Source organism: Emericellopsis atlantica (genome assembly GCF_019669845.1).
Source record: "Emericellopsis atlantica unplaced genomic scaffold F5Z01scaffold_13, whole genome shotgun sequence".
NCBI lineage: Eukaryota > Fungi > Ascomycota > Sordariomycetes > Hypocreales > Bionectriaceae > Emericellopsis > Emericellopsis atlantica.
The window spans coordinates 411,400-431,570 of NW_025764715.1; the positions used below are offsets into that span (position 1 = coordinate 411,400).

Genomic DNA, 20,171 nt, shown 5'->3' on the forward strand with positions numbered 1-20,171 from the left:
CTTTGCTCGTTGAGAATGACCAAGCCAGCCCACGTGGGAATCTTGACTAGATCGGTTAGCTGTCAAGCAAATCGAGGTCGTGAGGCCTCTCGCCCTTCTTGACCTTCCACGCTGCACCGTGACAAAGTCGAATCAGCTCCATGATAAAGTCGCCAATCTCTTGGATATGCTGGATCTCCTCGGCAGACAATTTGTCCGTGGGTATCTTGCGGGAGATTTCACCAATCGACCCCAAAATTTGCAAGTCGTTGTCGGCCGGGTGACCGAGAGGATGGATCAGCATGTTGACAAACAGCGGCATCGCTGCCATCGGCGCATAGTGCGACACGATCCACATGGATTCTTGCTGCCAGAACCCGATGATGGTATCAAAGAAGCGGAAGATAGAGCGTCCAGCCTCGAGAGACAGGTCCGCACTTGACTCCACAGCGCTGTGCAGGTCATCAGGCAGGTTCTGCTCCAGATCGCCGCATTTCCTGACCATGGTGTGGATGTGGATCATGGTGAACAAGTAGTCCAACTGCAAGTTGATTATGTGCGTTCTGTCTTCTGCCCTCATCGCTGAAGGCACGGACAGGGATGAGTCGGGCGGGATGGATAGTCGTGGGCGGTACGGTGGTTCGATTGACAGTCGCCACTCTTCGAGCTCATCGTCGAGTTGTCGGACATGCGCTAAAAGTTCGCCCTCGGTTTGCTGGAAAGCTCGTGGCGAGCATAGCAAACGATTAGCTCTTTCCTTAATGACTGCGAGGTATATGTCTCGCGGTTGCTTGTGCCATGACTTTTGATCACGCAGCTCGCTAGGGTCTCCAATGTCACAGTACTCGTAGCTCAGTAGCGGCGGCCTGCCAGTCCGCAAAGACGCGTCTTTATCGAAACAGTAGCATAGCCAGAACAGCTTTCGGATATGGGTTCTGGTCGCCTCGTCAAATGCAGGGATATGTTGCGGCAGAATGTTGAGGCTCTTCAGTGGTGCATGGCCACCGAGGTCACACACCATGCGGCTCGCGCTTGCAAAAGTCACTGAGGCCTCACGACACTGCCCTTTCATCTTTTGGAAAGCCCAAAGTAGCAGAGTGCCCTGCAAGCTGTCTATATCACAGACATCGTCATGAAGATTGAGCAAGTATTTCGCCTGGTGGGCGCAATCTTGAGCGCTTTGTCGCGTGTCGGAAGAGATGCTCACCACGGCAAGCATAGCCCAGAGGCATGCCTCGGCCGCTGGATGCTCGTTGCTGTGAGCTCTCTGAATGGTGTTCTCCAGTAGGGTTGTGCCAAGGATTGGAAACACCATGGCCGCCTTGGATCCGAGGAAAACATCCGCATAATATCGTATCTCGGAGGGCAGCGATCTGGGCTGCGGCGGCAAAATCGGCAGCGGTTTGCGAATGGGCGGGTTGCGGAAAAGGTCGAACTTGTCCAAGAACACGGCTTCACCTGAGCCGTAGGAAATCCAGTCGTGCCCTCGTGGTGAAAGGATCCCTATGCCTTTGAAGTACCAATTGTTTCCAAGCTGGCATCTCGACAGCTTGTGGGTGGGTGCAATCCGATTGGTGGCCACGCCCACGGGGAGAATGATTTCACGTCGCCCTGGAGGCGGTCCAGGTGTCGTTGCCGATCGGGGTGACGTTCCATTAGAGTTAGACGCGCGCAGAGCTCCCTCCAGCTCTTCAACGCGATGTGACAGCTCTTCGACGATGTCTGCAGTGGACCTGGCCGGGTTAGGATAGGGTCGAATACGCCAGAAGATCTGACCTTTTCTTGGGGTCCTTGGGTATGACTCGATCAAAGGTGCAGGTAAGGCCTTGACTACCGCACCATTCGCAGGGCTCGCCTGGTGTTTTGATGGAGCATTGTATCTGTGTGCTCTGTCAGTGGGGTGCGCTCGCATTGACTGAGTGGCATCTTACCTTGCGCTTGTAGCACAGATCGCATGCGCGACGAGGCGGCATTGCTGTGCTGACTGCCAGTGATCTGAGATTGGTTCGACATGGACAGATGCTAAGGGGCGAAAGGGCCAGGTGTGTTGTGAACTTGTGAGTTGAGGGGTGGCGATGAAAGGTGAGGACGAAGAAGGTGCGCGAAAATCCCATGTGCTCGCACTCGGTGCACACACGGTAGGTTGCATGGCCTACCCTATAGTATTGGCCGAAAGACGTGAATCACCGTCTATTTCATAACAGTAGCATAGGGCGTAGAGGGTTAATGATTATTTGTGAAGCACATAAATATTACTTCCATTATTTAAGTAAAAATAATATTAATTTTGTTGAGTTTGTTCTCCGCTTGTGTCTGAAAGTTTGCCGCGATTTCACCACAGTGCAGTAGGAACATTCCCTTTGCTGCAACACACACGCATTCGCAGGTAAACTGATCACCTTGAACGTGGGCTAGCTAATTATTTATATAGCATGTAACTTTGCATGGCGCAGGAAGAGAAAATGATTCCTGGATCGAATTGTACATCACGATAGGTAGTTGAAGCTGGATGTCATCTATTAGTCAAACAAACACTCACAACGCGAGGTCTGGTTCCCTTATGATGCCCAGATACTAGGCTACTTAACAAATCATTAAACAATGAACCTAAAGTAAAATCGCTTCATATATGTAATGAAAGGTGTGGTCATGTTGGCGTTATGGGGCCCTATTAGTCTCGTTCTATGTGTATGTACATTTGAACCTGCCTTGAACCACTGGCTTGCTCGATTCATGTTCTCAAGCCTTCCAGACCTTGCAGATGATCTCAGAGAAACAGAGTCATTCTATTCTTGCATTATCGCTTCCTCGGCCCCCAAGGCGCCTCGAGCTCAACAGGCTCATTCATGCGCTTCTGAAAATCAATATGCTGTCCGTGTAGTTCTTGTGGACGTTCTGTCGCAGCCACCTCGTAAGGGCTTTTTGGATAGGGCATCTCAGTAGTTGGGTATTCCGTCTGCTGCCTTCTTCTCCTCGCCCTCCGCCAAAAACACACTCCGACAGCAATGGCAACAGCGAGCCCAGCACCGCCGAGCCCAGCGCCAAGAGCAATCGGGATGATGTCCGGCTGGTTGGAATCTTTCTCGGTCGACACTGAAGGCCATGTTTTCGTGGTCTCTATGGGTTCCTCAGCTGACGTTGCCGAAGATACTGGTGTTGTACTAGGTGCGTCTTTGGATACGCTGGTCGGGGTCTCTAGCTTATCGTTGTCTGCGCTGCTCGAGGATTGCTTTCTTCGTGTGGCTGTCTATTCGGACTTATCGCCGGCTGTGCTGCTAGAGGGCTCCGAGTTCTTCGTGGATGTGACTTGTCGCTTTCCGGCTGTCGCCGTGACCAGCGCATCGCCAATGTCCTGCCTCGTGGCATCTTTGTCGGTGCAGCAATCTTCATATTGACAGCACCATTGGCCAGTAGGAGACCACTGTGTCTTTTCGTCGCACTCCATCACCCACTCGCCACCCGAGGGATTGCCTGCCGTCAGCTGTCGGCGGTGTCAAGAATGGAGCTGCAAGACGTCTTCTCACCCGTGACACAGTAGCCTGGGCATTCCGCCGCCCTCCAGTTCTTGTCTGTGCATGTAGCGCGGATGTAGCGATTTGATCCTTGATCAAAGGACACCTTTGGCGTACACAATCCATTTGACAGACACAGAAGCCTGCTGTGCAACACATGCTGTGCTCGCTTGTGGGATCGCATGCGACATCGTTTGTGATCGTTCCGTCGGGTGTGTAACAGAGGCCTCGTACGAGGGCGACGAACAAAAGAAGGGCGAACATTGCTGGGCGTGACAAAATCTAAACGAAGGGTACGGTCGCACCAAAACATTGTTAAATAATACGGACGCTCTCGCCAAGAGGTGCGTGCACGCACAACCAACAGCCGGCGCTTGTCTGCAGATGGGCGCTTAGCTGTACAATCACAACTTGCCACAGCTTTCCGCCCCTCTGTTGGCAATTTTCGATCTGTGTTGAATGGATCGACGTATATAAGGATTTTCATTACATGAAACTGCCAAGTGTGCGGCGTTGAACCGCGGTCATGTCTACATGTAAGCGTCGACAACCAGTTCTGGTCAGCAAACACTCTCGATGGCCAACACATTGGCTTCCTCATACCCTCAAATTGAGTGTTTCAAACCTTCCAATTGATTTTAGAGTCTGAGTGACTAATAGTTACATCTTGTGACCACTTCAGCATGTTCGATGCAGCTGTCGCCTTACTATCACTTAAGCGTGCAGGCCTATACCGCTACCCAAGAAACCAAACCCCACGATATCCATACCTGGTCGGTCCAGGGACCTCACTCGAATGCTTTCAGCTCATCCTCCGTCCAATTCCATAGCTCCTCGGCCAACGCATCGTCCCTCCCATCCTCGCTTGCCTTTCCAACAACTCCAACCGGCTCATAGTACTCTCCACTCACAACATCCTTCGACACCGACGCCCAAAGCTGATTCTTCACGCCCTGGTCGACTGGAGTGAGCAGCGCACCGCCCACTTTGGTAAGAGTCCTGACGATCCAAGGCGTGGCCGTTGCACCCTCCATGAGTTGGGTGCGCACCAGGCCAGGATGGATCGCGGCCACCGTAAGATTAGGATGTACCTTGGCCAAGTGACATATCCAAAGCACATTGGCAAGCTTACTTTGGTAGTATCTTCCGTACGCTCCAAGATCCTCAGCGGTGGTCTTGAGCATGTCGAAGCGGAAGCCACCTTTGGGCACTTGGGTGTGACCGAACGACGACATTGACACAATACGCACATCCACGTCCGGCGAGGCCGCTGCGGTGGCTTCGAGAGTGGGAAGCAGGAGTTTGGCGAGGAGGGCATGCCCCATGTGGTTGGTTCCGAACTGCATCTCGTAACCGTCCTCTGTGAGTCCTGGAGGCACAGCCATGATGCCAGCATTGAGCATCAAGATGTCAAGACGAGGGGACTCAGCCATGAACTTGCTTGCAGCCCTCCGAATGGAGTCAAAGGAGCTCAAGTCGAGCTCGAGAAGCTTGAGGCAGGACGAGGCATCGGGGACCTGTTGCGCAATCTCGGCCGCTGCAGCACGAGCTTTGTCCACATTGCGCGAGGCGATCCATATCTGGCGCGGTCCGTGTTTAGCAAAGTCAAGGACGGCCTGCTTGCCGAGACCGACATTGCCCCCGGTGACGAGGATGACCTTGCCGGCGAGGGATGGGATGTCCTTGTCCTGGGCGAAGGACTTTGAGTGGTTGCAGATGGGCATATTGTGAGCAGATTGGAAGATGGAAGATGGAAGGAACTTGAGATTCAAGAAGTGAAGACTCAGACTGGTTTATATATCCACTCTTGTTTGACAAAGACGATGACGGCGTCTCCCGTAATCGAGTCACTTACACCGGCGGCCGTGGTGTTTAGATCACGAGCCAATAGCAGCCCGAATCGATGTGCCGCTAGTCCCGAAAGGGCTTCCAGTCTCAATCTTGGCGGCATGATGAGACCCACTCTGAGCGGGACCCGCTTGCACATCGCAGCCCACCAATGATCGATCACAACTGGTCACTCGGTTAGATCCATGTCCCTCCCCCGTTCATTCATGTTGTCAAGTGTCAGCGTGAGCTTGCCATCTTCAAGTTGCACACATAAGCTGACATGACAAAACCATCATCGGTCATGTCGTAGGCCGTCTCAAGATCCAAAGAGGCCTACCTTAATCGGATTGTCATCCGCACTGACGCGACAATGCTACATCCATCATCAAGAGCGCAGCATGCCTCAGAGCCGAGCCTCTTCATCACCAGCTCAACCACTGACAAGGCAGATGCCCAAACGCGCCGGCTGATACGCCGCCATGTCATGCGCGGGAAGAACAAGCGGAAGCAAGGCGAAGACAAGTGCGTAGGCCAGTTGGGTTCTACCAGCGATTACTGGACTCTCACGTCCCCTCGAAAGATCACGTCGGAGCTCTCCTTGTTGACGGGCGTCCCTTACATGCAGCACTTGATCTATCGAGGTATCTATTGCCGAGCTATTCTCACACCTTCACAGGACTCACTGACTTCCATCCTAAGCATTCACAATCGTCAAGCCGTCGACGTACAGAGTTGAGGTGCTTGTCGCCGACGACCCAAGAAACAACATGCTGTGCTTCCCGGCCTTGGCCTCAAACCCTGCTCTGCTGCATTCCGTCTGTTTCTTCGCCCAGGCCTTCCACGACATATCACAAAAGTCGCCATTGAGTCCACTGGCGCAGACATACCTGACCATGGCTCTCGTCTACCTGCAGCAGTCCCTCGTTGACAGCGTCGCCGCCACGAGCGAAGCCACCATGTCGACGGTCGTGTCGCTTGCCACTGCGGCTGCAATCCTAGGCGATCTTGACTCCTTGCAAAAACATGTCGACGGCTTGTCCCGTATGATAGAACTACGTGGCGGTCTCGAAACCCTTGAATCGGGTAGCTTCATCGCCCTTAAAGCGACAAGGTAATGGGGGACCTGACTCCAGCCACTGGGCCTCGTCTTTGTTAACTTTTGCGCATAGGCTCGATTTTGGACTCGCAATGGCCACAGGAGCCAATCTACGCTTCACGCCAAAGAACTTGTCGTGGGATCCTATCATTGCCCAGGGTGTTCATGCGGACCAGCTCACTGAGTTGGCCATGCTTCGTCCCGAACTTAACACGAGACTTGTCAACATCTGGGCCGATCTGCGGGTCTTTGCACGAGCAGCGAACGATGCCACGGCATCAGGTGTCAAGATGCCACATGACATGTTCCATCGACTGTCGACTGCCATCCCTGCTCGTCTTATTGCACTTAAAGATGCTTGCCGCAGCTCCCCCATTTCTGAGCTGCTCCGACTGGCCATGATCGCCTTCATGAAGACCATCCTTGTGCAGATCGAGGGTCTTGGCCAGCGATTAAAATCATTGGCCACTGATCTGAAGGAAATCCTTCTCTCAAAACCACCGTGTCCGTCGGACCTCTTCTTGTGGGTTCTGTTTATCTCCATGATGTCAATATTCGAAAACCTGGACGACCACGAGTGGCTTCTCTCCGCCCTTGGCCAAACCCTTTCCGAACTAGGACTGTACACATGGCCAAGAACCAGGAACACTCTGAAACATTTTCTCTGGATCGACCTTCTACACAACAGGCCTGGGCAGGAAGTCTTCAACCGGTTCATCAGCCTCACCACCGAAGAAGCCGCTCAGACTCCACCATAATACCCAGAAACAACAGTCCTATATAGGTCGAACATGTCCACTGCTCTCTATCGGACCTCCCAATGGCCCAGGGATCATCGCTGGCGCAGGCCGTCTACGAAGGCCGCGAGCGCGTTGTCAATTCCCTCCCCAAGGGGATCGATCTCGGGACATGTGATACAATCAAACTACTTCACATCTTCCTCAGCCGCGTTGAGAACGGTTTGGAGGTCACCATTACGGCATCAGTGAATCACGCGACGAAAAGCAAGCGGTGGGAAGCTCGTGTTTGCTATTGATCAAACCAAATCAGAGACAGTTCACGCCCTTCTGGATCGCCTTCAGGTGACTCCAGTCATAGCTATCCTGCGCGAGACTCCAGGCCATGACGCCACCGAGCCCCTTTGGCTTGATAATCTCGTCAAACTTGCGCGCAATGAGGGCCGGCGTGTCCCACGTCCAGAACTTGTTGTTTGCCCAGTACCACTGGCCGCCCCTCTCCTCGTCCGTCTTGCCATTCTGCATGGCCTGCACAAACTCGGCGTCGCTGTAGCTCGCGTTTTCAAATGTCACGGCGCCAGACAGACCCGTGTCCGTCCCGTCAGGACGCTCCAGCTCAGCTGTCGGGCAGCCTACTTGGCCCTCGCAGGGGCCGGACGTGGTGAACCACTTGCTGTAGAAGGCGAATCCCAGAATCAGCTTGCTCGCATCCATTCCCCTCTCAATATACAGGTCGACAGCACGCGCTGACCCCTGGATACCAGTGTGATGCGTGGTCTCATTGTTGCGACGATTCATCAAATCGTACGACATGACGTTGACGTGGTCGACAACCTCGTTGATCAGGGGCACCTTGTCAGCCGTAAAGGCAATCATGTCGCCCTCCTTGCCTGGCACGGCGATGGAGAGCTCCCTGTCTCCAATCGCAGCCTTGATCTCCTGCAGCAGCAGCGGGAATGTCTCAATCTCCTGCACCTTCTGGTCATTGGGGACTATCCTGTAATCCTCGCCGTTACCACCAGGATACTCCCAATCGATATCCACGCAATCATAGCCGAGATTGTCCATTGTCGTAGCGACATTCTGTGCATACGTCTTCCTTGTCTGCTCCGTCGCAGCACCGGCGCTGAAGCCAGACGTATCGCCCCATCCGCCAATGGCCATGCACACCTTGCTGCCGTCGTCAAAGAGCGCGCGCACCTGGTCGAGGGGCATGAAGGGGGCGTACGACGTGCCCGAGTTGAAGATGGTGGACTGCGCAAATGCGGTGATGACATGCGTGACGCCGGCCGTCGTTGCGCGTTCGGGGAGGTATGTCGTATGCCACTGGTCAAAGTAGACGGCGAACACGGGGGCAGCCGAAGCCCCTGAGGCAGCGGCGAGCAGTAGCGATGATGGATGCATGGTGACTTGTGTAGTTTGTCCTGGCGCGTCTGCTCCTTCAACTATTTCGTCCTTCACCTTTTCGTATCTTATACTCCTATTGCCCCGTGATTCACTAGACCCGCGAGAGCAGGTGGTCGTACGTCCATCATTGCTCAATTGGGCAGCTAATCACGGACAACTCGGGAGCCGCGCAACGTCGCGAGAGTCACGTTGCTGCGCACGCATCCCCTTGGACTGTCCGACGGTCCGTTCCATGGGGAAACATTGCCTACTACGTATACAGTCGGAAAGTCCGTACCTTGTCGGGCTCAAGTCGCTCTAATTAGCCATGCTCACCCAATCCCATCAAAAGACGCGGCTCATTGCTCGAGTCAGCAGCTGGACTCAGCCACTGCTAAGATCGGGAATAGGTGAATGTCTGACTACATAGAAGCGATCCTGCGCTGATTGAAACAGGGATGGCTACAGTAATGGCGTGCCCCGGTTACATCCGAAAAGTCCGCAACTTGCTCACCCAGTCATGTCAAACATATCATGACCAATTGCCTCACGGCGCGACGGCTCTTACGTGTGACGACCCAAGGGGCCACGACTTGCGAAGGCTACTGACAGCACCAGAAGAACAGCCGAGAAAGAGCACGGAGATTGGCTGACGCGTAATTCGAATGAGCTCAAACAGGTAACTTATATCTCGAAGAAACACAAAACAATGGGGTATCACACGGGTTCACTCGCAGGGCCTTTGCCACAACCTCAAACCACCACAAACACTGCCATCACTGCCAGCAGGCCAGCCCATACACCCACACGGCCCGCCGCATCATCCTCGTCCACGCCCGTCGAAGCCTCATACCGCTCCCCGGTAGGATATCGCACATTGTACACAGGCTCGTCCTTGAGCTCGGGCGCATCGCCCAGCGTGTGCTTGCACGTGGCCTGGTTCGCATCCGGCCAGTCCAGGTCGCACTCCTCGTCGTAACCACGTGAGCAGATGGGGTCGGCAATGTTGAAGAGAACATAATTTTCCGCGACCCAGCTGTCCTCATCGTCGAGACAGCTCGCCAGGAAGTTCATGCTGTTGGCCGCGCTGAGGGGCAGTTTCTTGCCCTTTGTCTTGATGAGGCTCTTGCACTCGGACGCCTTGACATTCTCAAACTCCATTTCGATGGCGCCGCCGGCAGTGGGTTCGTCCGTGGCGGACTTCCCGATGTAAAGCCAGTTCCAGGCGTCGTAGCTCACATCGTAGGCTCCCTGTGACTGGTCGATGCGGAGGAGCTTGACCTCGCGGTCCTCGTAGCTGAGGGACACGCAGATGTTGGTGCAGTCCACAGAGGCGGGCCAGTATGCGACACGGTCGGTGTTGATCTTGCAACCCAGCACACCAACGGACGAGGAGTAGCTCTCGTGAGGCGTCACCCACACCGTGCCGCTTGTCTTGGGCTTGTCGTCTTTGGCCAGTGCAACAGCGCATAAAAGGCAAGAAAGAAGAGCTGATATATACATTGTGTCAAATGAGTGTAGGAATGAGCGACATGCCGCGTCACTGCGGCCTGACGTGACCACGCGGTGACAGCGCGTCTGAAAGGAAATTTGACGATGGCTTCATTAAGGGGCTTCCGATTTGGGTTAGCTCGGCAATTACGGGAATTGTCTCTTATCGTCTTATCGATTGGTCTGATATTTTTATCTTATTAGCCGACGGCTGGCCCAGAGCAACAGCCTACCCTATCCCCAACCCGCCCTTTGCCTCTTGCGGTCAACTTTTGTGAATAAAGGCAGAATCGTCTTTCATCACTATTTACCGTCATGGGGTGAATTTCCCTTTCCATCTACTTGAGATATTATATGAAGGTTCTCCCTATGCTATTCGTCAAGTGTCACATCTATGCATCGCAAACTAAAAAAACGAACGCAGGCGGGAAACATTAAGCGACACCCAAACAAGGGATACAAGATTAGAAGCGAGAACCTCTCCTTCTGAACTTGACTGGTTGATTCAGCGCGTGAATGACCCAGTCTCTCGATGTCTCGCAATCTCTCGCTTCACCGATCGGTCCCGAAATGTCGTCCAACATCGCCAAGACGACCACAAATTCAATCCACATCAACGAACCATCCAACAATCAAACACACCACCAACCGCGTCTTTTTGTGAATACCCACCATCCTCGCTGACCCGCTCATAACGGCTCGACGATTCAGGATAAGCCGTGCGTCTACTTACAGACGGCTTGCTCCAACAGGTAACTTGGAGCACGTCAATGCTCCCGTCTCTCCAGACGAGGAGATTGCGCCTGGGGATGAATCTGGGGGCTGCCATCATCCATGTGAACGGTTGCAGCACGACGCCTGCGTGGTGGTTTGTGGGTGATGAGTGTCCACGACTCCACGGAATCACACGTCGTGCTCGGTGGTACTCGGGACTCGGACGGCTTGAGTTGCCAAATCAGTCGATGAGTTAATAATCGCAAACAGGCATCAGCTTCCCTGTCCCAGCAACAGCAGCAGCACCGTTGTTAATTCGCGAGTCAGCCGCGCTAGAAAATCTGCGTTCCTGCGGCCCAACAGACACGAAAAAGGCCATTATCCAACAGAGACAGGCCAAGAGACGGACGGATCCACAGGTGCTCCAGCATGTGAAATCGGACCATTCGACTCGTACGTACCACTTTGAAGAAGAATCTCTACGCGAAGCAAATAGTGGTGACTGATCTCGAAGGTGCACATGGTCGCGAGCGTGCTTGAATGTTGATGTTTTTCATTGATACCTGCGGTTAAGGTGGTTAAGCTTAAGTGAAGCCAAAAAATAAGCTTAACGCCCTTGACGTCAGCGAGGAGAATTTTGGCCCTTGGTGTGCGTCTAAGCTTACCGTCTCCGGCCACCCACGACGATCGATCAACAAATGCCGCTGCCGCACAGGGCCGGCATGGGCTCCGAGTGGAACCCGCTGGCTGGGCAAAGTCGGTTTACTCGATTTGGGAACCCGGCTATTGACGACAGCCCTCGATATTTTGAATCGCCGAATGCTGGATAGGAAGAACATGGAAGACAAGAAGATACGTAGAAGATAGCCACGCCCGCGTCCTACCAAGCACGCTCTTCCACGACCGTATTCCCTTCCGAACAAGGCTTTCCGTGTCCGAATCGCATGTACGTAGATAATGAACGTGCAGGGGGAAACACAAAGTCGAAAGCCCAAACCCATCGAGGTGCGCGCGCGCCCACCCACAGCCAAGAACAGCGAACCAACCGGCCCCCCTCCAATTCGCGAGGCTGACCTTGGCCCATGACGTGCCTTATCCACAGACAATCTCGCGTGTCTGGGGTCTCCAGTGCTCCAGGACAGCTCCTCATCTGCATAAGAGACAGCGTGCCGCCACCCCATCCATCTCACATGGCAGAGTGAGTAGCAGTAACACGACTTGCAACCACCATGGCGGATCAGACTCCCCGCACCGACGGCGTCCTCGCCGGCAACGACGCCATTGACAACTCATCTGGCAGTCAGATCAACCACGCCCAGAATGAAAAGTCCACCCCCGTTACACCCACCGGCCCCACCAAGAAGAGTGGTGTCGTGGGCATGTTCTCCAAGCTGGGCGATCTTCCCGAGTGGAAGGTGGGCGGCAAGCACCTCCAGGGCGCCGTGCTCAACTACAGCATCGGCTTCATCGCCTCGTGCGGTTTCCTCATGTTCGGTTATGACCAGGGCGTGCTCAGTGCCCTCCTCACGCTCGACGACTTCCAGAAGGACATCCCCCTGATGACGCCCCGGGACAGGAGCAACTCGATATGTTGGCTGGAGAATGGAGACCCGGACCCGACCATGTGCACGGGTGACCCCAACACCCAGGCGGCCGGCGTGGCTATTTACCAGATTGGATGCTTCCTCGGTGCCATCCTGATTCTCTTCTACGGCGAGGTCTGGGGCCGCAAGTCGTCCACCTTCTGGGGCTCCGCCATCATGATCCTCGGTACCGTCTTCCAGGCCGCTGCCAACGGCTATGCTCTGCTTGTTGTCGGTCGTATCGTCGGCGGTATCGGCAACGGCATGGTCACGTCCACCATTCCTACATGGCAATCCGAGTGCGCTCGCCCTCACCAGCGTGGTTTCCTCATCATGATCTCCGGAGCGCTCATATCGGGCGGTATCATGATCGCGTACTGGGTCGACTACGGCTTCTACTTCCTCGAGGGCTCCGTCCGCTGGAGGTTCCCCATCGCCTTCCAGTCCTTCTTCACCGTGATCGTCATGATCGGCCTGTTGTACCTTCCCGACTCGCCTCGTTGGCTTGCCATGCAAGGACGCATGGAAGAGGCGCGCGAGGTCACCTCTCGTCTGCTGGGCAAGCCCATTGACGATGCTGCCGTTTCAACTGAGATCCAGGCCATCACTGAGGCCCTCGAGGTCCAGTCTCGCGGTGGTGGCTTCAAGTACAAGGAGCTGTTGACCAATGGCCCATCGCAGAACTTCAGGCGCACACTTCTTGGTATTTTGAGTCAATTTTTCCAGCAGATCTGCGGCATCAACCTCATCACCTACTACGCGACCTTCCTCTTTGAAAACTCCCTTGGTTTCGACCCTGCCATGTCGAGGTTGTTGGCCGCGGCGAACGGTACCGAGTACTTCCTGGCGTCGTTGATTGCGCTGCCGCTGATCGAGAGAACCGGTCGACGAAACCTCATGTTGTTCGGTGCCTTTGGCATGATGGCGTCCATGGCGATCCTTGCCGGTACTGTGTCGACTGGTGCCGTCGACGAGTCTGGCGCACCCCAGCTTGAGACGCGCTTCGGTGTCACGGCCACGGTCTTCCTGTTCGTCTTCAACACCTTCTTCGCCATTGGATGGTTGGGCATGACCTGGCTGTACCCTGCCGAGATTACCAACCTGCGCATCCGTATCCAGGCCAACGCCCTGTCGACATGCTCCAACTGGCTGTCCAACTTTTTGATTGTCATGATCACACCACCTGCGTTTGCCAACCTCGGCTACAAGACCTATGTCATGTTTGCCGTCTTCAACGCGGCCATCCTCCCGTGCGTCTACTTCTTCTTCCCCGAGCCCCGTGGGCGCAGCCTGGAGGAGCTGGACATTATCTTTGCATCGGCCCACTTTGACAAGGTCAACCCCGTCAAGCGGTCCAAGGAGATGCGTCACATTGAGGGCCACGAGATGGAGAGCGAGTTGGAAAAGTACTTTGGTGCGGAGGCGGCCCAGGTGGAGCGCGCGGCTTAGAGTAGTGTGTTATTGAGGGGTATTGGATGAATCAAATCTTGTTCCCCTGCTCCTGTTGTTGTCACGTTGCAGTTGCTTGGCCTCCCTGACTTTGATGGCGGACCCAGCCCAGTCGGTGCCGTCGAGGGCGCGGATGGCATCCTGGCCCTCCTGGCGGTTGACCAGGTCGACGAACGCGTAGTGGTGCTTGCCGGGCATCTCGCGGGTCGATTCGTGGGGGGTCATGCGCTTGCTGACAGAGGCACTTTTTGTGTGTTAGCAGGGTTGACTGGCGACACATGTGAGTGTACGTACATTTTGAAGTCCTTGAACATTTCGCGAAGCTCCTCCTCATTCTGCGACAGGTCGCTCATCTCGTCAAGACCGCCGACGTAGACCCTGTACGTGTCATCGGCGTTGCCAGAGGGCTTGTCCCTGGAAGGCGAATCACCCCAGCGGTCAAAGGCCGGGCGGTCGCTCTGGCGAGGAGTCTGGCGGGGCTTGGGGTTGCACGGGCCAGTCTTCATGGGCCTGTTCCTAATGTTCACGCCATTCATGTGCTCAATGGCAGCATCCGCATCCTCCTTGGAAGGGAACTCGACAAAGCAGTACCCAGGGTTGCGGCCTGTGACTGGGTCGGTGGACAGGTGGAGCTGCTCAAGCGTAGCAAAGCCATTCTCGTGGAAGACGGCGGTGATGTCTTCGGGGCGGACATCGTAGAGGATATTACCCACGTAGATGCGGCGGCCCTCGCTGAGAGCACTCGACTCCTCACTGTTCGTCCTGTTGCCCCACGATCGCTGCGGTCGCTCGGCCCAGCGCGTGTTGGTGCGGGTTCCGTTGGTGGTGTCCTTGTCCTTGCCCCTCCATCCAGAGGTGGCGGGCGGCGAGTCGGTGACCTCGCTCTTTGTGCGCCAATTGTTGGACTGGGCGTGACGAGGAGGCTCGCGGCGCTCTTGAGGCTGCTCGTTTTCGTTTTCCATCGTGGGCGGTTGTTGGTTGGGCGCTCACGGTTCTCAGGGGCGGTTGTAAATCAGAAAGTTTGGGCAAGAGCGAGCGGGATGGGAAAGTTTCGCGAGTGCCATTGGAATTATTTTTTCAGGGTGCAGGTGGATGCGATGAGTTCCTAGCAGGAACAGCGCGTGCGCACCACACCAGCTGTTAGCACAGTAGCGTGCATTGCATGCACAAAGACGCGCCTTCCTTCACCGTCAAGGAGCTCAAAAATCACGTGCATCGCCTTCATCTTCACCTTCATCATCGTCGTGATGGCTGTAAATGTTTGGCCCGGAACATCCAGAGCTTTAGTCGGCCATCCATTCCCCCCCGCGTATCTCTAATTGTTGACGCGCTTCATTCCAGGCACACGACCCCTCATCGCACCACCCTCCTCACTCGCCTGGTCACCCACCTTGAGAGATATCGATTGGTCTTGGCGTTCTTATCGCCATTAAACAACAGCAACGCGTGCGGGGCGCGCCGGGAAAGGGCTTTTTGGAGATGCGCATGGCCTATTCGAGAAGGTCGCTATGCCGACGAGATTGGGCCCGGGAAGATTCCTTGGATGGGCTGCTGGCAGCCGGGGTGCCTTGAGCCGTCGCACACGTCTATTGACGCGATTCCATGGCCCTTTGACCAACCTGACGAGAGCCAAGAGTGAACAGCCTCGTCGGCACTTGATCTCTTCGGGAAGGCCCCTTACGCAAGGCTGGATATTGGCCAATTGATCCCGTTCGCCCCACCTTGGAGAACCTGGCCCGGCCATGGGGTAGCGCGTGTAAGCTGGGAGCAAGGGCCATGGCGTTGTATAATAACACCAGAGGCCCTGCCCGTCTACAGACATCTTTTCTGTGTGAACTACACTTCGCCTGTCTCTCAAGATGCCCTCCCTCTGGACCGTGGCCATTGTGGCTGGCGTTGCTGCCGCCATCGACCCTCCTCGAGCGCCTGAGCACCCCAAACCTGATGGCGACCGCCTGCTCGCTTTCAACGAGACCGTCCCGCGGGCGGTCTACGGCCCCAAGTCCATCTCTGTTGCCTGGTCGTCTGCCGGCAACGATGGCCAGTACATCACCACCAACAGCGATGGTGACCTGGTCCTCGAAGACATTGTCACGGAAACGACCGAGACCTTTGTCCCAGCTGACCAGCTGCCCGAGGACTACAGCGAGTACTGGATCAGCAGCGATGCCTCCCGCGTGCTCCTCTCGGCCAATGCTACCAAGCAGTACCGCTACTCGTACTTTGCCGACTACTTCATCCTCGACGTCGAGTCCGGCGAGTCCACGCCCCTGGTGGACGACCAGGTCGGTGACATCCAGTACGCCGAGATGGCACCCACTGGCGACGCCATTGCCTTTGTGAGGGATAACAACCTGTACCTCCGCGACCACGCCACCGGCGACATTACGCAGATCACCAACGATGGCGGCCCGGACATGTTCCACGGTGTGCCCGACTGGGTCTACGAGGAGGAGATCTTCGGCGGCCGCTACACCCTGTGGTTCTCGCCCGACGCCAAGTTTGTTGCTTTCCTGTCCTTCAACGAGACCGGTGTTGGCACCTTCACCATCCCGTACTACATGAATAACCAGGAGCTCGCCCCTGTGTACCCCGACGAGCTGGACTTGCGCTACCCCAAGGTCGGCAGCAAGAACCCCACCGTCCAGCTGAACATCCTCGACGTGGCCTCCGGCGAGTTTGAGACTGTCGAGACCGATGCCTTCCCGGAGGACGAGCTGGTCATTGGCGAGGTGGCCTGGGTCACAGACACCCACACTGATCTCATCTACCGCGCCTACAACCGCGTCCAGGACCACGATGCCCACGTTGTCGTCGACCCCGTTGCCCTGACAAGCAAGACAGTCCGCGAGCGCGACGGCTCGGACGGATGGCTCGAGAACACAATGTCCATTAGCTACGTTGGCCCCCTCAAGTCGTCCTGCAACAACACGTACTACGTTGACATGTCGGACGAGTCTGGCTGGGCACACATCTACCTGTACCCCGTCAAGGGCGGCAAGGCCATCCAGCTGACCAAGGGCGACTGGGAGGTTGCCTCCATCCTCAAGATCGACACCAAGCGCAGCCTGATCTACTACTCGGCCGCGCAGCGCCACAGCACCGAGCGCCACGTCTACAAGGTCTCCTACAAGACCAACGAGATCACGCCCCTGGTCGACGACAAGGTGGCCGGCTACTGGTCTGCCTCCTTCTCGTCCGAGGGCGGCTACTACATCCTGACCTACGCCGGCCCCAACGTCCCTTACCAGGAGCTGTACACCACCAACTCGACCTCCAAGCCGCTGCGTACCCTTGTGGACAATGCCGAGTTCATCGAGACGCTCTCCGAGTTCCGCATCCCCAGCGTGACCTGGTTCGAGCTCGAGCACCCCGACGGCTACAAGATGAACGTCCAGCAGAACCTGCCGGCCAACTTTGACCCATCCAAGAAGTACCCGGTCCTGTTCACGCCGTACGGCGGCCCCAACTCGCAGACCGTCGCCAAGCGCTTCCAGTCCATGAACTGGAACATGTACATTGGCTCGGACCCCGAGCTCGAGTACATCACCTACACGGTCGACAACCGCGGCACCGCCATGCAGGGCCGCGCGTACCGCTCCCTGGTCACCTCGCAGCTCGGCAAGCTGGAGCCCCTGGACCAGATCTGGGCCGCCGAGCAGCTCATTGCGCAGAACGACTTTATCGACGCCAAGCGCGTCGGCATGTTTGGCTGGTCCTACGGCGGCTACCTGACCGCCAAGACGCTCGAGGTCGACTCGGGCGTCTTCACCCTCGGCCTCATCGTCGCGCCCGTGTCCGACTGGCGCTTCTACGACACCCTCTACACCGAGCGCTATATGAAGACGCTCGACGGCAACAAGGACGGCTACCTCGAGACGGCCGTGCACAACGTCGACGGCTTCAAGAACGTGGCCGGCGGCTTCTCCGTCCTGCACGGCACCGGCGACGACAATGTGCACTACCAGCACACGGCGGCTATGATCGACCTGCTCGTCGCCGAGGGCGTGCCCCCCGAGAAGATGCACATGTTTGCCTTTACCGACAGCGACCACAGCATCAACTACAACGGCGCCGACGTCTGGATCCGCAAGTACCTGACCGACAGGCTGTTTGACGAGAAGCTGCGCAAGGTGGAGGGCGAGCGCCTCGTGCACCAGTGGTCCAAGAGGGCTGTCGTCTAGATTAGACTGACCTACTAAAATGATTTGGTGTATTTGACATGGTTTCCCCATCCATCGCCGTAAACTCCCCCCTTTCCCTCCGCTACTCCTCCAAAACCCTCGTCCAGTCGTACTTCCTCCAGTCCTTCTTCCACTTCTCCGCCCTCGCCGTGTCCCGCCCCCTCTCCCAGCGGCCCTGCTTCTTGACAATGTGCGGCTCGGCACTGACAATGCCGCCAATGACCTCGCGCGCGAACAGATCCCCCTTGGGCCATCGACCACCCCCGTCCTCCACGACGTGGCCCATGCCCCCGTCCAGCGTGAACCAGACGTGGAAATACGGCGCCTCCTTGGCGATGCTCTTCCTGAACGCCGCCCGACCCAGTCCACCCTCCGCCGCCTTGAGCGTGTCAATGACAGGCCGGTGCTGCGACCAGTCCGCGTCCGACGAGAGGAACGCCTCCTTAAAGTGCGCGGGCACCATGGCACCCTCCTCGTAGGGGATGGGGACGGCCACCATGGCGGCGTGCCGATGCTGCTGCGGTGCAGCGGCATTCTCGTAAAAGACGACATCCTGGCCCGCGGCGTGGTACTTGCGCGTCAGACTCTTCATAAAGTTGCGAATCTCTTCCCACTCGTCGTCGTCGCACTCGAGCAGGTTCTTGCGGTGCGTCGTGGGCACAATCACCGCGCCGCCGGGACTCACCTCCGGCTCGGTGGGCAGCGTCAGGAACGTCCTCGTGCCCAGGGAGATGACGGGCGCCACGGGTGGCCGCCCACTCTCGTCATGGTGGCACAGCGGACAGTTGTCCAGCACCCTGTTGAGCTTCTGGAACTCGTGCACGGCGACGTTCTTGAGGTTCGCCTCGCTCTTGTGCACCCTCTTGGCCAGCTTCGCCGCGTTGTCGTCCATGTAGTCCAGGTCCGTCGTAAACTTGCCATCCTTGGCGATCCGCTCCGCCTGTCGCATTGCTTCGCCGCCGGCCATGTTCTTGGTTCGTCGCTCCTCGCGCACCATGTCCTCAATCGTCATTTCGTCATTCTCCTCGACGTTGCCGCGCTCCCGACCGCGCCTCGTCGTGACGGCCTTAACCTCCCCGCGCGTCCCGGCCAGATGGCGGTTCTCGATGCCTCCAATGACGACGGAATCGGGCGGCCTGTTGGCTTGAAATGAGGCAGCCGCGCGGTTGTATTCTTCTTCCAGCTGCTCTGCATTCGGGGCCTTGCGCATCTTCGCCTTCATCATCTGGGCGCGCAGTCGATTCAAGGCCGTCTGGTCCATGGCTTGCGCAGCAGCGGGTACCTCGTCAGGGATGACAGTACCCTGTGGCGCTTCCTCCGCTTTGTCAAGCGGGGGCTGGGTATGTCGGATGGTGCGCAGTCTCTCCTGGTATAGTTCTCCAGACGGCTTCTCCTTCGCCTCGTAGCCTGTGCCGTAGACTCTTCTCCGCTCGAGCTCCTCCTTCTCCTCGCGGGCGTCGTCAAAGTCCTCGAGATTGCCGTAGCGCTCCAGAGCCACCTGCTCCACTGGTTGGCCACTCTCCTCGGCCGCTGTCATGACGGTCCGGAGCTTGGTCATGCGCCACGACGAGCCTCGATCGCCAAATGTGTAGTCAATTGTCCTTTCTTTGGACGGCTCAGGGGAGGATGAGCTTTGCGCGTCGTCAATTCCCCGGTTGAGTTCTCGATGGTGTAGCTCGCGCTTCGGTTCAGCTTCCTTTGGTGGTGGGGACTTGTCCTTGGGACGGTGAATGTAATCGACGTCCAAAGATCCTGGCGCCGTCATCCATGAGTCTCGTTCTAGTTTGGGCTGGGAAGTGTCGACAGCATTCTCGGCAGCGGGACGCTCCTCGTCGGGGAGGGGGAGGTCTTCCTTGGGATCGTCCACGTCCAGCGCATCATTCCGTCGCGGGCTTCTGCTCCTTCTCGAGCGCTTGTGGCGATGTCCATCACCATCGCCATCCCTGTCATCGCGGTGTCTTCGGTGGCCCCGTTCGTCTCGATCTCGGTGTCTGTGACGGTCGTCGCGGTCGCGGTGGGAGCGATGCCTGGAAGAGTGACCGTCACGCTCGTCGTCTCTGTGGTGATGGCGGTGGTGGTGTTTGTGCTTGCGTTCACGATGCTCTTCCTTTTCGCGCTGGGCTTTATCGGCCGCGAGCGATTTTTCGAATTCGTCAAGGCCGTCCATGGTGGTTGACTGACAGATGGATGGACTCGGATGGATAGTATGT

At 56.5% G+C, this 20,171-nt stretch overlaps 10 protein-coding genes across 10 annotated transcripts; 3 read left to right on the forward strand and 7 right to left on the reverse strand.

Moving 5' to 3' along the window:
- Nucleotides 1-55: 55 nt before the first annotated feature.
- On the reverse strand, nucleotides 56-1,952 carry F5Z01DRAFT_622375 (uncharacterized protein; the record flags this gene model as incomplete). Its single annotated transcript, XM_046261261.1, has 3 exons — nucleotides 56-1,712; nucleotides 1,756-1,859; nucleotides 1,911-1,952. The coding sequence occupies 3 exons, from the start codon at nucleotides 1,950-1,952 to the stop codon at nucleotides 56-58; spliced, it is 1,803 nt and encodes a 600-aa protein (XP_046118329.1).
- Nucleotides 1,953-3,226: 1,274 nt separating this feature from the next.
- On the reverse strand, nucleotides 3,227-3,755 carry F5Z01DRAFT_636483 (uncharacterized protein; the record flags this gene model as incomplete). Its single annotated transcript, XM_046262213.1, has 2 exons — nucleotides 3,227-3,460; nucleotides 3,504-3,755. The coding sequence occupies 2 exons, from the start codon at nucleotides 3,753-3,755 to the stop codon at nucleotides 3,227-3,229; spliced, it is 486 nt and encodes a 161-aa protein (XP_046118330.1).
- Nucleotides 3,756-3,908: 153 nt separating this feature from the next.
- On the reverse strand, nucleotides 3,909-5,296 carry F5Z01DRAFT_655278 (short-chain dehydrogenase/reductase). The gene has a single exon (XM_046263487.1). The coding sequence runs from the start codon at nucleotides 5,213-5,215 to the stop codon at nucleotides 4,280-4,282; it is 936 nt and encodes a 311-aa protein (XP_046118331.1). The 5' UTR covers nucleotides 5,216-5,296; the 3' UTR covers nucleotides 3,909-4,279.
- A 265-nt stretch (nucleotides 5,297-5,561) lies between these two features.
- Nucleotides 5,562-7,319, forward strand: F5Z01DRAFT_104713 (uncharacterized protein). The gene is made up of 3 exons (XM_046257351.1): nucleotides 5,562-5,962; nucleotides 6,021-6,432; nucleotides 6,491-7,319. The coding sequence occupies exons 1-3, from the start codon at nucleotides 5,692-5,694 to the stop codon at nucleotides 7,173-7,175; spliced, it is 1,368 nt and encodes a 455-aa protein (XP_046118332.1). The 5' UTR covers nucleotides 5,562-5,691; the 3' UTR covers nucleotides 7,176-7,319.
- F5Z01DRAFT_104709 (chitinase 18-11) lies at nucleotides 7,320-8,925 on the reverse strand. The gene has a single exon (XM_046257350.1). It carries the CDS (start codon nucleotides 8,556-8,558, stop codon nucleotides 7,464-7,466), a length of 1,095 nt encoding a protein of 364 aa, XP_046118333.1. The 5' UTR covers nucleotides 8,559-8,925; the 3' UTR covers nucleotides 7,320-7,463.
- On the reverse strand, nucleotides 8,882-10,166 carry F5Z01DRAFT_104718 (uncharacterized protein). Its single transcript, XM_046257352.1, has one exon. It carries the CDS (start codon nucleotides 10,041-10,043, stop codon nucleotides 9,294-9,296), a length of 750 nt encoding a protein of 249 aa, XP_046118334.1. The 5' UTR covers nucleotides 10,044-10,166; the 3' UTR covers nucleotides 8,882-9,293.
- A 1,808-nt stretch (nucleotides 10,167-11,974) lies between these two features.
- Nucleotides 11,975-13,777, forward strand: F5Z01DRAFT_636488 (uncharacterized protein; the record flags this gene model as incomplete). Its single annotated transcript, XM_046262214.1, has 1 exon — nucleotides 11,975-13,777. The coding sequence occupies one exon, from the start codon at nucleotides 11,975-11,977 to the stop codon at nucleotides 13,775-13,777; it is 1,803 nt and encodes a 600-aa protein (XP_046118335.1).
- Nucleotides 13,778-13,808: 31 nt separating this feature from the next.
- On the reverse strand, nucleotides 13,809-14,739 carry F5Z01DRAFT_674154 (uncharacterized protein; the record flags this gene model as incomplete). The annotated part of the gene is made up of 3 exons (XM_046265012.1): nucleotides 13,809-13,829; nucleotides 13,868-14,021; nucleotides 14,072-14,739. The coding sequence occupies 3 exons, from the start codon at nucleotides 14,737-14,739 to the stop codon at nucleotides 13,809-13,811; spliced, it is 843 nt and encodes a 280-aa protein (XP_046118336.1).
- Nucleotides 14,740-15,636: 897 nt separating this feature from the next.
- On the forward strand, nucleotides 15,637-17,961 carry F5Z01DRAFT_674155 (dipeptidyl peptidase IV N-terminal region-domain-containing protein; the record flags this gene model as incomplete). Its single annotated transcript, XM_046265013.1, has 1 exon — nucleotides 15,637-17,961. The coding sequence occupies one exon, from the start codon at nucleotides 15,637-15,639 to the stop codon at nucleotides 17,959-17,961; it is 2,325 nt and encodes a 774-aa protein (XP_046118337.1).
- Nucleotides 17,962-18,043: 82 nt separating this feature from the next.
- Nucleotides 18,044-20,128, reverse strand: F5Z01DRAFT_681461 (CwfJ C-terminus 1-domain-containing protein-like protein; the record flags this gene model as incomplete). Its single annotated transcript, XM_046265691.1, has 1 exon — nucleotides 18,044-20,128. One exon carries the CDS (start codon nucleotides 20,126-20,128, stop codon nucleotides 18,044-18,046), a length of 2,085 nt encoding a protein of 694 aa, XP_046118338.1.
- Between the last annotated feature and the right edge of the window lie 43 nt (nucleotides 20,129-20,171).

Excerpts from the sequence above, each read along its gene's own strand:
- F5Z01DRAFT_655278 (XM_046263487.1), bottom strand. The coding sequence starts at position 5,215 with ATGCCCATCTGCAACCACTCAAAGTCCTTCGCCCAGGACAAGGACATC.
- F5Z01DRAFT_104713 (XM_046257351.1), top strand. The coding sequence starts at position 5,692 with ATGCTACATCCATCATCAAGAGCGCAGCATGCCTCAGAGCCGAGCCTC. Across the intron at positions 5,963-6,020 it reads GCAGCACTTGATCTATCGAG|CATTCACAATCGTCAAGCCG; the intron begins GTATCTATTGCC and ends TTCCATCCTAAG. Across the intron at positions 6,433-6,490 it reads ATCGCCCTTAAAGCGACAAG|GCTCGATTTTGGACTCGCAA; the intron begins GTAATGGGGGAC and ends TTTTGCGCATAG.
- F5Z01DRAFT_104709 (XM_046257350.1), bottom strand. The coding sequence starts at position 8,558 with ATGCATCCATCATCGCTACTGCTCGCCGCTGCCTCAGGGGCTTCGGCT.
- F5Z01DRAFT_104718 (XM_046257352.1), bottom strand. The coding sequence starts at position 10,043 with ATGTATATATCAGCTCTTCTTTCTTGCCTTTTATGCGCTGTTGCACTG.